We start from the raw sequence: 18425 nt of genomic DNA on the forward strand, positions 1-18425 counted from the left end.
AGGCTGAACCCAAACACGTAGGTTTCCCCACCGACCCAACCCTTGTTCAACCACTCCAACACACTAAAATCCCTCGGCCGACACCCAACAGAGATTAGCTTGACTTAGCTGATTGGTTCCCCTTCCGCCTTAAATCTCGACCAACTTGGCCTGACGAAGCTTTTGTGTCAAAAGCGAAACGTTGCCCAGCAATAAATCCACCGATTGTCACCAAACATTTTCGAAAACGATGACTACCCAATCGGTTCCAAGTATTTTTCACATAACTGGTATCATCTATTTTTATTTCCCATCATTCTTAGTAGCCTGTATTACTTGGCATTTTTAGCCCTGATCGAATGAGTGTTATACACTTCCTCAGTATAAACTGGACTATTCAGAGAACCTATAGAATGTCCTCTACCTGCTGGAAGTATAGGAGTATTTTCACTCCTTCTTCGCGAGTTCTTGAGTCAATCCTGTGCGTCCTTGTTGACAGTTTGTGCGACTTTGTTGTGATAACTAATGCTTGCGTAAACTCTCCTAAAATTTCGCTTGCTCTTAAGGCACGTACCGGGCTCACCAAGGTTTTTTCTAAAAAGATACTGTCTTCAGAGAGGCCAGATGATTCTTTTATCCATACATTGCTGTGGGTGCGGTTATCCCAGTTCCATAGCTCGTGTGATTTGGCAGCCCCCATCGTTTTTTGCTGATATTTATTCTGCTTTTATTCGTTGAATCAACTCTTGGACCCTCATACTTTTTTGCAAGTGCAGTGTTTGTATACTCCATTGTACCATTGTACAATTTAAAAGTACGGTTCCAAAAATACACTTCCAAGCAGTCTTTCCAGATGAGCCCAGATCGTTCGTCATATCGACCGGTAAGTCGGCTCAACGAATGCTATTAATTTTTTGTTCTGTTCTAACTTAGAAATATAACAATTAATTCCATAATTGATTCATATTTACAGCCACACTAATGAACAGTGATATGCTACTGTGACCTGCGTATCATGATGTGTCACAAATAGTTAAGCAAGTCAGCTGATAATGTCACGTGGATTTAACGATCTGTGATTCGAATTGATCGTTGCCGGTGACATGATGAGTCTGTGCGTGTAAGACGAGTGTATTGTCAAACCACAAAATCCTGAAAGTACTGAATCATATGTGGCGTTGAAATAGGTTTGGAAGCAACCATTAAGTTAAGTAGTACCACTGTCACTTACAGAATGGAGACGGTAGTCTGTGAGGGCGCGCACTTTCATGCTCTCCTGCCTTTTCAGAGGTCGAACACGATGATAGATTGAACCAAGATGATGAAGTAATTTGCCGCAGATTCGAAGGGCCTTTAAATTTTCGGATATTGTGCTTATAAAGTTCTACAAGGGGTTGAAACAATAAGGGGTCTTATGAGTTGCGAAAATTCATATGGCTATGGGCATTTGAAGACCGCTGGTAAGCGGTCCCTCAAAAGACGAGACAGATGAATTATCCAGACAGGCTTTGTAACCAGGCGTTCTACATTTGGTTGCACACGAGTTTCGAGAGTTTTAGTAATAAACATTGAAATAAAGGAGGTATAGTAAAAACACTCTGGGTCAGTTCAACCTCCTAAAGGATAACTTGAACTGGGTTGACAGAAAATGCAATATACTCAGCCCGTGTAATCTAACTGGCATAGTGTCCTAACTGTGGCTTGCGTATTCTACAAAACAATTCGAAACGGCATTGTTCAGTAAAATTACTCTTTTGATACGACACTAGTTTTGGAGTAGAAGTTTGCTCTTGGTGAAGTCACTCAAGTGGACCGTTTCTAAATTTCCTCATCTTATTCTGTGTCAAAATTCTGATCTCCAAGTGAATGTTTTGCCACATATGAGACCAGCGGTTCACAAAGAATGGGCGAACTGTGAAGATGAATGTGGAATGCGTAGAACCTCAGGCGTTTTGCCGAAAAATCAAAGTGGCATGCATTGCTTTTTTCGGTAAGCCTGGACTATCCGGGCCGACTCGTTTTCACTTGGAGCGCAGTGTGTATAGTTTACTACAGTCTGTATTCTGTACTCTGTATCGTTACAACACTGTACGCCGAACTCGGATTGATGTAGTCGGAATGAAGCAGAAAACAGACATGTATTTCGGTGAGACCATATCAAGAAGCATTAGACACGAAGCAGTTGAATCAGTCACATGCACTTCTGTTCGTCACTTGGAATTGTCAGCCCCGCAGATCCTCAGGAATCAAACTCCTAGCTAAACATTTGAAAGTGGAAAATGTATGTACACAAAACAGCTCTGAAATCTCAAACTGTTGACCTGTGTTTTTTGAGGAAAAACCTGGATATGAGTCCGCATAAACAGGACAAAACTAGCCTGGAGGTAGCGGGTTTGACACTATTCAGAGTTTCGTGAGATGCATGCAGCTGATGACTTTTGAGAAAGTATGAAACAACTCCTTGGCTTTTCAGAACAGACTGACTTCACTTACAAGGCGAACTCTCCATCGACGATGATAAAACTCCGGGAATACTGTATTTAGTGGGTTCGGAAAACAATAACGCTCTTGCAGTGTTAACTTCGGGCTTCCATAGTCATTATCATCATAATAAAAAACAACAGCATCACTGTTATGACTGGTGCTTCACTGCCGTACAACCATAATGTTTGGCTAGTATTATATGTATATAATTATACTAAAAGCCCTAGGGTGAAAAGAAGAGAAAAAGAGTGGGTGAGGGAGGGGAACTAGTGCTGGCCTATGTCAAGCACTTTGAGGTGCCTACACCTCAGACAATCTGGAAAGAAACTGACAGCACGAACGCCACTGACATCGATTAGCCGCCTTTTCTTGCAACGTCTCCAGCCAAGCACAGACAGGATCACGGGGACCCCATCCAGGAAGGCATACAACACCAATAACACCCAAGCTCCTCTTGGTCTCTTTCACGCCTTTCCGCCAAGTCATGTGCTGTCCACCTCTCGGTTCGCGCCATCCTAAAGGAGGCACGGAGAAAGACACTCGTCTCGCTAGACGGTGTTTCGGCATGCGTAGCACATGGGCAGGCTTAACGGATGGTTGCAAGTTTTGTTTGGAAACATATCTCTGAGGAAAAGAACATTTTTGCGATGTCTCTACGGGGGGTCACATGAAGAAATCAAGACGCGGAATAATTGGAAGATCACATTGAAAATGAAAACACAATGTACGCCCGTGCCCGTGACCTTGAAATCCTGACCATCTGTCAGCTGGAGTGCAGGGAGACATGACAGATCACGTGTTATTGTGTGCTGAGAGTTATGTCAAGTGAGGCAAACCGTACAAGTTGTCGGCTTCTGAATGCATAAACCACACCTAGGTTTTTGGGTTTCAACGATTCCAGCTACGCACGGCAATCTGACTCTCGCTGCCTCTCGAAAAAGCTGACCTTTTTCCACACAGACTTTTGGGCTCATTTCTTTTTGACTGTCTGTTGGACTTTCAGGCACTGTCATACTCAAGGCCACTAGTGCTGCGACCATGGTCCTGTGCATGTGAGTTTTACACGGATCCTCTGCTTAACTTGATCCATCCTAACTGATTAAACAAGCATAGGTGATGCGCTCCGCACCAGCACACTAATCTTCAGAAAATCCAATTTATTTTGATAACGCTTTTGAATTATTCCCAGGAATTCATGAGGATTTCATCTGGATTCCGGCAATTCATGGCAGATAAAAAAACAGCCGTTCGTTTTAAATACCATGTCTTTCGTAAAATAATGAATTCCGAATTCCGGGGGTCAATACAATACATTACTTTTATTGATTTTTACGACTTTCCTGGGTAGCACGAAACTGTTGGCAAAAACCAATTGGTTCAATGTCCCACAGAATCATTAGGTACTGGTCCACGCTGTCTGGTAATCAACCATCAACTAGTGCCTAATGGGTACAATATTCATTCCTGCTGCTAGGAATTCGAAACCTGTAATTAGGCCTAGTACAGTGACCGTACGCCAATTATATAGTATTGATCACAAGATAGTAGATGAACCGGAGAAGACAAAACAGCCTGTCAGAACTCAATATCTGACTGCCATTAGGGCAGATAGAACAATGAAGGTAGGTCGGATACTCACACTTCAGGTGGATCCTGCCTAGATTGAAAAGCTGGGAATCAACAAACAGTCCTTCGGGGGCGAGGTGGCCCAAGTGGTTAGAGAGCGAATTTTCTGACCGAAAGGTCCGTGGTTCGAACCCGACCCCTACCTCTCGATTTCCCCTGTCTAGGCTTCGGCAACCCAGCCCTCGTGCAACCTTTGAGTGGCGTGGCAGCTAGGCACCGAAAGAGTGCTACAGCTGAACGAGTCTTGTACTCGTGTCAAGCCAATTGCCAAGCTCGGCCAACAGATCAACAGCCACCTGATCGACAACCAATGATCTGTTAGACCCCTCACTCCCCAGCAGATTAACTATTATTCTGGTGAGAGTTGACCAGACCTCTAAGAAGACCAGACCCTCTAAGAAGACGAAGGGCACTGACTTGCTTATCCTAGGATGACCGCCATCCGTATTGGCATAATTCACACAAAATGCGGCTATGGTCACGATCAAAGATCCAAAGTCAAAGTTGGTTACGTCTGTTGGTAGGTCCGACGGCGGCATCTGATCCATGGACACCGCTAAACATGCGAACTTTCATCGGCCTTCAGGCAAGTTGACAATATTATGCACACAGCAGTGGGAGAGTGTGAACCACTTTTTTTGAACCACTGTAAGCGAAGTCAATCAACAACGCGAAAAGTACATCACTCATTTATCCGTCACGCGATTTTAATCACGCGACGGGAAGGGGCCAGCTGATGAACAAAAAACATCAACTTAAGGGGGCCAGTTTTTACAGAGGATATTACTATCGATTAGACGATTAGGGTGCCCACTTAACAGGTGCAGGCATTTGGTTGACAGTGTAAACATTCTCGTAAACATTTTCGTTTCTGCCGCGCTAAACACTTTGTAAAATTGTGTATAACAAGAATTCAAATAAAGCGGTGCGGTTGTTTTCCTGGTCGCTGATTGGTCCACCCTGTCCACCTGAGCCTGTGTTGAACGCGTTTGTTATCCTCCTCTTTGACGCCTAGCCCAATAACTCGTGCATACTGACTGTTGGAGGCACAGTTTCACTGACTTGCTGCTCAGAAGTACGCCATCAATCCAGTCCATTTTTATGGTCCACTCGAATGGTCCTGTTGGATACGTTCCAATCTACAGCCAATGGAGGAACTTAACTGTACTGATGGTATTGTGTAAATTGGGTACACGAGTATGCTCTTCTGCTGCACGCTTTGGTGAACTTTAGCACCTTCCTCGAGGCGTAAAACACTTCCATGTTTGGCGTTTTGTCACTCGATTATTCTGAATTGATAATCCGGCTTGGTCCAATCAGCTACCATTCTGTGTTCAACTCTCTGACTGCCACCCTACAATCACCTGACTAGACGTAGTTGCGCGATTCACCTTACGAATAGCAGTGTGATGTTAGTGAATGTGACGTATTCGGGGATCGGACAGTATCAAGACGTATTTCTCACGGGTGCAGATACTGACTGTGATAACTTTTGCACAACTGATATCGAAACTACAGAAGAATGTCCTTTGCAGTTGGAATGAAACAAGCTCACCAACTGCAGGAGTAACCAACACTAAATATGCGTGCATCTTTGATTCTGGGCGAACTAATTTGGCTAGGGACTGGTCGTTCCGCGCCACACACACATGTTTGGCAAGCTACCAGCCACGGTGGAGAGCAATCAGATTTATTCTGTTCGGGGATCGATGGAGAGCAGAACGCAGTAAAGATATTTATAAACCTTGTTTGATTAACAAGAGTATTTTAGAAATTACAGCGACGTGTGAATTGTGCATTGTACAGAGATCAATTAGGGGTCGAGAGCTGGGAATCTTTTTTGACCAAGTAATGTATCAGCTGGCTTGTTCTTTACAAAGGAGATTATACAGTGGTTGAAACAAGATTAGAGTCATGCTCCAACTGAGTAGTATTCATAAGTATGGTCTAACGAAAGGAATAAGGGATGTTATAAACACTTACAGGTATCTGTGTATGCATTTCATAAATAGACATCACTTGAAACACTCGATTCTCGGTTGCATCCAACCAGTCCATTATGCTTCGAATAGTGTGAATGACCTTTGTTAAAAGAGCAAGAAATTGAGTAAGCCTTTGTCCATCGAAAAAATTTCGGATCAATAGATTTCCTTAGTCCTGTGGAACAACTGCAGCGACGTGTGAAGTGTGCACTGTACAGAGACCAATTAGGGGTTGTCTTTCTCAAGAGTTTATCATACTGCATACTATTGGACAGTCGAGAGCTGGGAATCTTTTTTTGACCAAGCAATGTATCAGCTGGCTTGTCCTTTACAACGGAGATTATACAGTGTTCGAAGCACAGCGACGTGTGAATTGTGCATTGTACAGAGATCAATTAGGGGTCGAGAGCTGGGAATCTTTTTTGACCAAGTAATGTATCAGCTGGCTTGTTCTTTACAAAGGAGATTATACAGTGGTTGAAACAAGATTAGAGTCATGCTCCAACTGAGTAGTATTCATAAGTATGGTCTAACGAAAGGAATAAGGGATGTTATAAACACTTACAGGTATCTGTGTATGCATTTCATAAATAGACATCACTTGAAACACTCGATTCTCGGTTGCATCCAACCAGTCCATTATGCTTCGAATTGTGTGAATGACCTTTGTTAAAAGAGCAAGAAATTGAGTAAGCCTTTGTCCATCGAAAAAATTTCGGATCAATAGATTTCCTTAGTCCTGTGGAACAACTTGTGCTACAGTTTTGCAATTGTTAAGTATGTGCAATTCACTTCTAAGGTATTCCTCATGGAACAGGAACGCTGAAGTGAATATGGAGGAAATTCGAAAGTCGCTTTCAAAAAAATACTCAAGCTGCGCCATTTTATGAGAGAGTAACTGTGACACAAAGCCGTATTCTTGCCGGGATCACCAGTTCTGGTTCCTGAACTGCAAGAATTTAACTTGACTTTCATTCAGCTTGAGTTTTAATCACAGACGTTCTGCTGTCGGGATCGATTTGCACCAGAAGAATGTCCAATTGGTTTGAATAAACGACACTGAGCAACACTCAAATTCTAGACTGTGCTCGCACTTTACTCCCACAACTTTATCACAACAGCTAAGCATTGCTCCAAAAAAATTGGCACCAAACACATATGTGGTGCATTCTACGAAATTTGAAGAAAATCTATTTGAAAACATACTAACGAATTGAAGGTCATCACATTTAATTTGAAATCCCACTTCGTGACTTTTATCGGAAGAAGTCAATCCATCTCGAACTGGTTGAGATGATCCCACCACCATAACGTACCCTTTTAAAGTAGCAACCTGTTTTATTTCGATATCTCAAGAGTTATTCCGGACAGCTGAAACGTTTTAAAAAAACGATAATATTTCAGTTCTTTTGCCGATTTTTCGAACGCTGTACGGCACTGTAGCCTTGCGCATTTCTTGTCGGACACTCGTTGAAAAGCAGTCGACACAGTTGAGAGCTTGTCGACTGCAGTCACACACCTAATCCCAAATAGGTGCTCCAAAAACGGTTCCCTTCTCAGAAGTTATTCGTTGCTGGTCATCTTGATGAATTTAACGGGTAAAATCAAGCTGTATGTATTCCCATGATATCCGGTTTTAGAGGCTCCCTTACCAAAGCCAAGGAACTCAGCTCACATTCCTGAGTGAAACATGATCAAGGGAGTTGATGCTTTTACACCGTACTCATCGAAGACGAGTCTACATTTTGATTATTCCGCTGATAGATAGGACAACAGTTTGATAGCTTTGTGCCACCGTACTCGTTCCATGTATTTCTTAGTGAAGATCTGCCTGAGCACTTTTGAGTCGAGTAGGCAGTCTTTCGTGAGTTTAGCTCAGGCGGTTTGAAGTGCCGAGCAAAAACCTAACCACGAAGTTCTATTCCCAGTATTATTCTTGCCTGAATCAACACTGCAGCTTGACAACTCATCACAATTTCGGTTAGGTCGACAATTTGGTGTAGCAAAACGAATCGAGTAAATTAGTTGGGTAAACACATTGTGTTACGTCCAAATTCCGTTCACCACATGCATAGCTTCTCTGTGCGAGGCTGGCATGCGTCAATCCTGTGAGAGTCGCGTGTGTGCAAACGAGATTGTTGAAACCGATTCACGTCTGGGAACGAGGGTGATGAAACTGACCAATGATGGTTCATCATTGTAGCCACAAAAACAAAAACAACGATAGGTTGTCGATGTACATTGAGAATTATGTTGACCTCGGAAGTGTTGAGTAAGGAGTTGAGAATGCTAAAACCACACTGCCGGCTTGATGCGTTTGATCTTAAACGAACTGCTCAAACGGTGTTTGGGTTCACATTGGTTCTGTCCTGGAAATCCGTGCTGTTGAAGAACACCACCTATTAGCCAGCTCAATTTGCGTTTGTGTCTAGTACGTGCTGTTTTGCTACGAGCGTGTGGCTCTGCCAGAAAATGATCTACTCTCCCCGGTTGATTGTGTGACGAATAAGATACATCCTGACCCTCTGAAAAGGCGCCATGGAATTTAGGAGGTGTGCAACGTTTCTTTTGATCATAAATTACCGGTGGATCAAAGTTCTTGCCTTAACTACTGACAAAGAACTACGACTGCTGTGAAGTTTATAGCGTTTTAATAGTCAATGATGTTTCGAAAAGAGAACGACTAAACAGCCTTTCCCTTGGTACCCCTAGTGAAGCAAAATCACAGCAAAACGTATGATAATATGTCCAGAAAATTCCTCATAAGAGCGAAGTGATTTCCACTTTGCTAGATTTGCTTTATACTATTGCCGAATATTCCAGAAAACCGTCATACTGTAACTAAGGCTTCCATATCTTCTCATCGTTATATGGTCATTCTCAAATCCCGGTTTCTGAAATCAATCAGTTACAAAGGGTAGCTGGGGATAACTTCCAAGAACCTGCCAACCAGAGTAATGCGTGTGACATGAACGTTTTAAATCTTGCAAATGAGTGTATTTCTCGGAAACAGTCCAATTTGGGTTCAAGTAGAACTTAAGGTTGACGGAGACTCGGGTAGACTCGGATACTGCGCCTACCTGATGAGCCCAAAGTGGAAGGGCGAAACCGGTCGTAGGCTGTCGAAGAGTTTTCAGCAACCTTGTGAGTAGTTTCTTTAGTCAGATTACCTGAGGCGGTCCGGAACCCGAAGATTCTCTGCATCGCCTACGTATGGAGTTGAAAATGCCCCACGAGACTAAATTCCAGGTTCAACCATGTTTTAGTGAGCGAACCCCGCTGGAAGCCCAAATCAAGAACTCACTAAGATTTCACATCGGCCAGCTGGTGTAAAAAAAACTCAACGTTGAAAACGGGTCGCAAAAATCACTGGCCATTTCGCCCAAATCATTTATTGGCCAGATAAAGGGTGTTCTTCTAATGTGTGGATGACAGTGCATCACATTTTTTTTTAAAATCAAAGATTATCCCTTCACATTCCAGACACAACCGCAGCAAACACAAAAGTACATCGTATGGTCTTATTCGCTATGCTACAAAAGCTGTACCTATTGATTTTGAAAAGGCTGTTGGATGCGATGATACTCCGTTCTAGGTTTTTCGGAACACATAACCGTATAACTGGAGAAAGAGTGAGTTAGTGTTGATCCGCTCAAAATTTCAAATAAAACGCAGATTTTGAATGACAAGAGAGAGGGGTAATTTGTCCTAAACCCATCTAGTGTTTCAGAATGTACGCTCATTTGTATATAGATTTTTTCAGCAACCTGAAACCCAGCTGAAACTCAGGTTTGCGAATACGTGGAATTCGGGTTCAAATAGAACTAAAAGTTGACCGGAACTCAGGGACTGAGTTTAAGCACAGTTGTGAGCTACCCAATATTCTTCAGCAACCTTATGAGTAGCATGTTACGCCCACTCAAAATTGTTTGATAATGGACTATTACACGTCGGTCCATGGAGAGTGGGGTCGCTAAAACGGGATCCTTCTAAATCATGTTGTACTGTAAGCTGAAAACCCCATTTTAGGCCGGAATGCTTCTATTTTCCGATAAATACTCCTCTATTCTCCTTCTTTTCGGAAAAATATCAACCTATTAATATCATGGGACAATTTGCCCATTTTCTTACTCCGAATTCCCAGTTGTCCAGACACACGACAGTGAAGTAAGTGTGATTCTTTACACTGTTCAATTATACAACGGAAAATGTGGTATACAGTCTGAACGAAGGTCGCCATTTTAACGCAGTGAAGAGGTATGAACAAAGCCACACCGTATACGACAAGCCTTAAGTGGTGGAAAAACTTAACTGTGAGCAATCCATCTACTCAATTAAGCTGAAATAACGAGAGACGATCTGACCTACCCCACGGAAAATGTCACAATACACTGCGTGATTAACTGGAAGACATTTCCTAAAATAGTGCAGCACAATTTTGTTGCCCATCGTGAGAAGATTGTGAACCAGTTCAACCTGAGACATCACCGGGTGTAACGCAGTTCCGGAAGAATACAAACCTGACTAAACGGTATCAAGTTCTCACGAAAATAAAAATATGGTTGACCTACAGCAGAGAGGACCCCTCATACACTTTGCTCACCTTACCATCATTGGAAACAATGTATCGAGATTAGTAAATCATTTTATCTAAGATAGGAGGTCTTCAATTGGATCTTGAATTGGAGTGACATCAAAGTTGTAGGACTCTGCTGGCAAGTGTCCAGTTATTTCGTAGCACCATTCAGGGCACTTCCTGGAGGAGATTAAAGGGAACGCCATTACTACGGCTCTTGTCCAGACCAGTTTGGCATGCAAACTTCTTCAATGGCTTTGTATGTCTATGCCATTGTTCCTCTAACCTTCACCTGGAGAGTGATGAGACACGTGACCGGACGATGCTAGGCTCTTGACCGTCACATCCGGTGAAAACATATTTTAATGGACATTCCTGTTTCCTTGAAACCGAGGGTTCATAAGTTATCGTTTGTAAATTTCAAGTTTTATTTCTGTGCCCCACATTTTTGGAAATCATTGAATAGTCCCCTAAATACCAATCACAAATTGAGGTGAGTTCAACATCTTTGGACGTTTTTGCACTTCGCACCCTCGTTGCACCATCAGTTGCGCTTTTTGGTCCCAGAAGTTCAGCTTGGCTCCGAAAGCACAACTATAGTTGACTGGTTTCTGAATTTCGGTGAACACGTTCGTCTGTTCAAACGTGAAAATTCGGATGTGTTGGTCGAGTAGTGGTTACACATTCGCCTCGCATTTCACATGTCCGGAGTTTAAATCACGGCAAGACTATCGGATATGCACTGCTGATGAGCTCTAATAAGAGCGGAACTCGAGTCCGGTGCTTCCCCTCGGTGTGGACTCACCGGAATAATTACAGCAGAACAGGAGGACGACCGTTCGAACGAGAGTGGTTTGACTATGAACAATAACAGAAAATATTTGGTGGTTCAAAAGTTTGCGTGTGGTTTTTCTTTCAAACGTTTGAAGTTTGCTTGATCCACCCCTATTGGGGGGGCTTGAGTATAAGCTTTCTTGCTTAACAACTACTCTTGTTTGTTCCACACTCACTCGCAGCTTTGCGTGTTCAGTACACTACAGTGGCTCCGATAACATTTATCACGTGACCAGTCATGTGATGGGCACTCACTAATGTCATAAACTGCGATTGGCTACTATATAACTACTGAAAAGGGCAAAACTAACCTTGCTCATGGCAAACAGATTGTCCATCTGGTAGCTAAATGCAAACATGATGTTCGTGGGGACCGGTTTTTTGTAGAACAAGATTCCGCACTTTGCTAGCTGAATGTGAGAGCGGGGGAAGAAAAACAGGTCGGATAGCATCAGTACCCATTTTCAAATGGAACATGCTCTGTTGACCACTTTAAACTACTTACAGAGTACAAAACTTGTTAGAGACAAAAATATTGAAGGATCTCAAGAAGGAGTAACAAGGCTAAAATATCGCGGATGCGTTGGGTTTTCTTCGGACTTATCTGATGGGTTTAAAAGTGTCGTGTAATTGGGGTACCTATTAAGAATTTCGGTTGTTTACTGAATAAAATGATGGCTGTTGATCAGGTGGCTGTTGATCTGTTCGCCGAGCTTGGCAATTGACTTGCAGACGTTTCGTCACCATACGAGGAGACATCATCAGTACGCAGTTGGGTGGGTACTTCTTCCTTGCCTGCGTGCGTTTATATAGCATTCGAAGGCTATCTGTTATCTTCTGACGTGATTGGCTACTTGAGGTGTAACCAATCGGCAAGCCAATTGCCAAGCTAGGCGAACAGATCAGCAGCCACCTGATCAAAACAAATAAACTCACCCGAGCTACCAATATTTCAACACATGAATAAAATACGTCCCCACTGCTCAGTTTGCCTAGTTCGGTTAATTCCGGCTTGGTTCCCGAGTTGACTTAGCCCACATAGCGATTAAGTTGGACAAACATGTGACTGCTAATGAATAGTCCAATCGCTTAGTCTGAATAGTTATCGATCTTCTTCGGATAAGTGGTCGTTCGAGCAAGCAAGCTTTCTGGACAGGATCAAACCAAGTTTCATCACTAATTGAGAACATTTTGTACTCGGCTGGTTGGTGTTCACTTCATCGTTTGACAGATGTGTCATTTTTTATCTCTGTGTTCGTCTCCTACATAAGTTGGAAGCAGATCAGTGGTGTTGCGAACCCCATCCAACATTAGCATATCGAAATGAATACTCATAACTACTTTGTAGTAAAAAACGATCCTCGCCATAGTCCAATCCGAACAGCCCGGAATCTGATGTGTGCACAAACACTTTCCGAGTTAGCTGGACCAACTGAGATTTAGCAAGAACAGTGGAATCCAGCAGAAAAATTGTCGGTGAAATATTGTGGGAATAACGGAGCAAAACTCGCAAACGGGACAGAATTGAACGAGGTTATTTATTTTGGGTTGATCTTAGCTAATGTCCGGCGAGTTGACTACCTTCTTTAACATTCTTCGACAACAAGTGGCGAACTTAGACACCTATATGTCGCACGTTGTTGCGTGTTCACGGTGGTGCTTTTCGTTTTTTCAGCATGTAAACAGCGGACAGGATTATCCGTGATTTCATAAACGCAATTAGGGGAATTCGTTATCAAAATCTAGTTAATTTATAGGCAACTGCCTGCAAAACGGTCGATTGGGAGTCATGTGCTCTCACAGTATGGTTCACACCATATGTGGTAGCACTGGTGGGACGCGGTGTACTACTGATGAAACACGCCAGTAGTGTCCGATCCGGTATTCAGGCTCTATCCCCGCATCTGATAGAAGGGAAATGTTGGTACGGGAACCGTCAAACCGCTTCTCAGTGTTTATTTATCATTGTTTTATGCTCAAAGAAATTTGGGGAAAGTTCAAGACAGCGCTTGGAAATGTTCGGCTTTTAAAAACCCTGTGCAGATGTGATATTTACTTTCGTATCTCTAAGTTCGTGTTGTCCAGGAAGGGACTGCACACGGTATGATGATCTTCCATCCACTGGTAATTCTTTGTCATAGTAGTCTGAAGTTCACTCCATTATCTGGGTGTCGCACACATGTAACACAATCTGATGATATCTTTGAGAAGGTGAGGACACTTTCAGTCCAGATTTACTTCTGCAAGCGAAGTCAGCTTTTTCGATAATGGTACAGCGAGCACCTCAAAAACTTTGTGGAAGATGTGAGCTCATCACGCCGTCTAACCACTGTGCCACGAACGACTCAGCAACGAAGTGACGAACTCGCTCTCTGGCAGGTAATGGGGTCGCATCTTTTGGTTTCGTGTTAACGGGCCACTCGATTGCTGACTTCTGAGATGGAACGTCTACTGGTCATTCTCCGCTACTCGATCAGCGGCTCCTGTCCGAATCGTTTGTTTTTCAAGCAGCCAAATTTTGAAATCCTCTTTGAGGATTTGCGAGATGCACATTGCTGATGATTTTAAATAGAAACAAAGTAGGTGTGAAGTGCTCTTCGGCCTTTCGATACCTTTTGTCTTCACTCTCAAGATAGAAACATCATCTACAATCATTTTTCCAGCGTGTAGGAAATTCGCATAGAAATCTTGATTGGGGAGTAGTGTACCACAAGTGTTTCAGTATATTTACAAATGAGAACCCTATGCTAAGGAGTGCTTTTTTCCGTAAGTAGGTCGTCTCGAGTTTTCGACGATACAGTACTGAGACAGCCTTCCGTGATTTAACTGAGGAGGGACACAGAAGTATAGTTCATTAGGCTATCCTAATACAGGGCCCATAAATAACTTATGGAAGTTTGATCAGTTGATAGCACATGTTTCGATGCACGTGGCACACGGATTACGTCGAAGCAACTACAGTCCTAGGCCTGAACTCAATTTGCGACTCATAGATCAACCATCTGCGGGGCATTTTAGCTCCAGGAGTGATTTGTTTCTGAAAAGTGTACAGCCAGTCCTATTAATCATCTCTCTGCTGCATGAGATGCGCTGAAGTAACTAATCAATAAATGGACCAAAACTTATTTGTCGGTGGAATAGAAAGTAGTACACAATGTTAGAGGCCAGCATTACTAAAAACAAACTCAGCATGAAGTGAGAGGTATCATTGTCTTCTTTTTGAGGCTAGGCGATAAAGCTTTACACACCACGGGGGTACACTCTACCGTTCTCACACAAGAGTGTTTCTCGCTGTACAGAAGAAATTGAACTGAGCCGGTTCTGACTGTGCACTTATCTTGTATGATTTTATAAATTCTCTGTAGAACTAGTCACAATTCCCCGCGTAATCCTCCGAGCTCAGCGCATCACAACCTAAGGTAAGATGCAATGGGAGGCCGCATCCAATGTACAGTCGTTTCGATAACAAAGTTTTGTACCCGAAGAAGTAGGCCAGGGTTATGCTTCCCTTTGAAATCGGTACACAAAAAATGTCCAACACCCTCATAACGACCTGCAAAATACCAATGGAAAAGCCATCGTTTTTCTGCTTGGAAGTAGCTAGTTTTCTGGCGAACATTGGTTGTCTCAGTGTCCTAATGAGGATACAACACCCTCATAGCGACCTGAAAAATACCAGTGGAAAAGCCATCGTTTCTTTGTACTCGGTAGTGAGTAGTTTTCTGGCGAACATTGGTTGTCTCAGTACAGTCGCAAGTGAAATGCACCGCTGATGAGCTCTAATAAGAGCGAAACTCGAGTCCAGTGCTTCCCCTCGGTGTGGACTCACCGGAATAACTAGGCCAGAACTGGAGGACGACTGTTTAAATGAGAGTGGTGTGACTATGAACAAAGTACCTATCCCGCGAAACCAGAAAACTGCAATCAATTTGTTTAACTTGCAACAAGCAGATAGCTCTCGGCCTTTCCTACCACTGGGTTTAGCCAAGCCCTAGAGCATCGCTGCTCGCGTCCCTTGTACTGATTCTGTTAGACAGAAATCCACACGGATCCCGCTATACCACACTTCTTCAGGCGCGGCTACGGCCGATAAGCCTAGCCCGCGCGAGATTGGCCAAGAATTCGGGACGCTTGCCGGTCCGGCATCAAGACGAGATCTGATTGGTCAACAATCTGGACCCAACAGCCAATCATGACCCAGTATTGGCCAAATGCCGGTTGCCAATGACGCATCCAGGACGCGTCGGAGATTCCAGAAAGTTATAAACCGCCTACGCTATATATCCGAAGCGCTGTACAACTGTTCCTGACTTCGTTTGGGCTTTACTAGACCTTGTGCACCTTTGTGGTTGTTTTTGACGTGAACGCTAGCTTGGGAGGGTCAGACCGAGAACCAAGTTGAGGAAAATACCGTTACTACAGATTCCATATGGGTTCACCGAAATGAGGATATGGAAAAAAGGCGATGATTTCGGGGCTTATCTCTTTTTTTTATCTCGACATAAAACCAAGCAACTTTGTCAGAGAGAACTGTGTGGGGTGACTCATTGTAAAGAAGGAACTGCGTTCGTCTTTCGAGACACGGTGGACTTAGAAAACCTTCCATGTTATTCGGATCTACCTCCTTAGAGTGGTATGGTGGTGTGAACCATGATGTACTACGTATGCGAATGGAACACCTGTGACTGAACTGAAAGGCCTCATGAAGCTTCGACCAAAATATACACTTTGTAATAGGCTTTGTCACTGGAATACAGTGTACCTCACCGCATCATTGACACACTAAGGGTTTACTGTGGAAAACTATCTACCCGCCTGTTGAAATGTTGCGTGCAGTAATGCGGCTTATTGAAACCGAATTTTACGGGCGGAAACTTGTCAGATCGCATGTTGATTCACGGAGGCCTCAAAATCAGTTAGGCATGAGCGTGGTTAGAGATAGATGGCACGTGTTCTAAGCACATATCGATAGACGATTTGTTTGGTTGCGCTTCGTACGCTACTGGATCCTGGGTGAGTTAATCATCGAGGACAAACTGAAGTAGCCTACCTTTCTTCAGCTCATAGTCTTTCAATTCTACAAAACGAATACACGCAACACTACTATATAACAATTAATGTACTCAACAGTTGAAAGGATTTCTCTAAACTGCAGTAGAATCGACGAAATCATCACGTGTTCAAGGTCACAGGCACTAGCCGAAACAGAGTTTCATGTTTAAGTTGTACATAGTCACACGACCCTCGTTTGAATTATCCTTCTCCTGTTCTGGCGTAATTATTTCGGTGAGTCCGCACCAAAGGGAAGCACTGGACTCGAGTTTTGCCCTTAACAGAGCTCAACGGCAGCGCATATCCAATGGTCGTGCCGGGATTCGGGCGAGCGTGTAACCACTACTCGACCAACGCATGTTGGACGCATCTCAATTTTCACGTCTGAACAGGCGAATGTGTTCACACTTGAGCGATGTGATTGGTGTGCCCAACCAATCGAAACAACAACCCGTAACTGTCCTGGTTGTGAGGATCGTTCGTTGTGACATCGTTCAAGTGTGAACACGTTCGCTTGTTCAGACGTGAAAATTTAGATGCGTCCAACGTGGACAATATTCCGTTTGACATGATTTCACATAGTTGACTCAAATAAGACATTCTCTAAAGTCACAACTGACGATTTACCTAAATGGTGTTGGGGGAACTATGGATCACGTCAAATATACATAGACTGGCTGTTCTGAATCACGTGGAGAGCTTGGTGGGGAAGACCAAAAAATGCCATTTCCAACCGCGGATAGACTGTGCCAATCGAGTCAATGATAGCTCACCAATGAAACGTCACCAGACCTTAAAGCATCGTGGTGGAAATTCGTTCAAACGATGTTGTGCAACCAGCGTTCAAGCCACGTTTTTTCGCCGTTTTCGGAATGAGAAAATTTCCAATAGAATTCGTCATTAATTTCTTTGTTTGTACAGCGTTTCAAATTTTTGAATCATCACAGAGGATTGATGTTACAACGCGTCTAATATATCTATGTATATAAGAAATACCTTTTCCAAAGACTGACAATTGCAGATCAATTCGAGCGGGCGCGCGTCTAATATATCTATGTATATAAGAAATACCTTTTCCAAAGACTGACAATTGCAGATCAATTCCAGCCGTCGCTGACAGTCCACAACTGGTTTGATAAGAGTCTTCACAGTATTTATGCGTAGTATCAATTAAGGAAACGCATTTCAACAGCTAGTATGCAAGCTGCTGGTAAGCGGTTTGTTGATTCCGCTGTTTTCCGCTAGACTCTCGAATATCTAATGAAATTCGTTTCCAATGTTCATATCGTATATTTCCTTACGCTTACATGACCCCTGGAAACCAGTCTATTTGCTTGGTTTTTGAAAACGTTCTTCGCTAAGTTGTACGTCACCTGCTTTTGAGTTTCACCCCATGAGCTGGATGGATTATTTTGCATTGGTTCTACCTTGAAAGCCTGTTTAGAAGGCTCAGTCTCAAACTCCTGTTTTCTATGAAATTCATTATAACAATATCTCCAATTTGTATAGCACTGTGACTGTAGTATCTCGAGAACCGACCAAACGCGGATGATGCTCTCGTTTGAAGCTAGGCTCGGCGAACACACCAAAAGTTACTTAACCAAAGACCAACAAACACTTTTGAACTACAAATATTTCTTCAAACTGCCACATGCATGCTATGGCATATCAGTATGCAGTCTAGTTAACATGACTTCCTAATGCTGAACACTACAGATGCTAATATGGTTGACCGGTTGTGAATATTTTTGTTGAATCTGTTGGATGAATGTGTTCTTGATTCCGCCAAGATAAGTGGCGTTCATCAAGATCCATTTCTATCAATTTTATGTCCCTCTATCTATCTATCTATCTATCTATCAATCTATCTATCTATCTATCTATCTATCTAT

At 43.1% G+C, this 18425-nt stretch overlaps 1 protein-coding gene across 1 annotated transcript in view; it reads right to left on the reverse strand.

Moving 5' to 3' along the window:
- T265_01025 (hypothetical protein) overlaps positions 1–18425 on the reverse strand; it is a gene marked incomplete at both ends in the record, with an annotated part of 58008 nt that overhangs the window by 32411 nt on the left and 7172 nt on the right. Inside the window, 4 exons of the mRNA XM_009164968.1 lie at positions 1211–1363; positions 6637–6735; positions 9152–9226; positions 11793–11891. Coding sequence (XP_009163232.1) covers positions 1211–1363; positions 6637–6735; positions 9152–9226; positions 11793–11891 — 426 coding nt within the window. The remainder of the gene's footprint in view (positions 1–1210; positions 1364–6636; positions 6736–9151; positions 9227–11792; positions 11892–18425) is intronic.

Source organism: Opisthorchis viverrini (genome assembly GCF_000715545.1).
Source record: "Opisthorchis viverrini unplaced genomic scaffold opera_v5_11, whole genome shotgun sequence".
In the NCBI taxonomy this organism is placed as follows: domain Eukaryota; kingdom Metazoa; phylum Platyhelminthes; class Trematoda; order Opisthorchiida; family Opisthorchiidae; genus Opisthorchis; species Opisthorchis viverrini.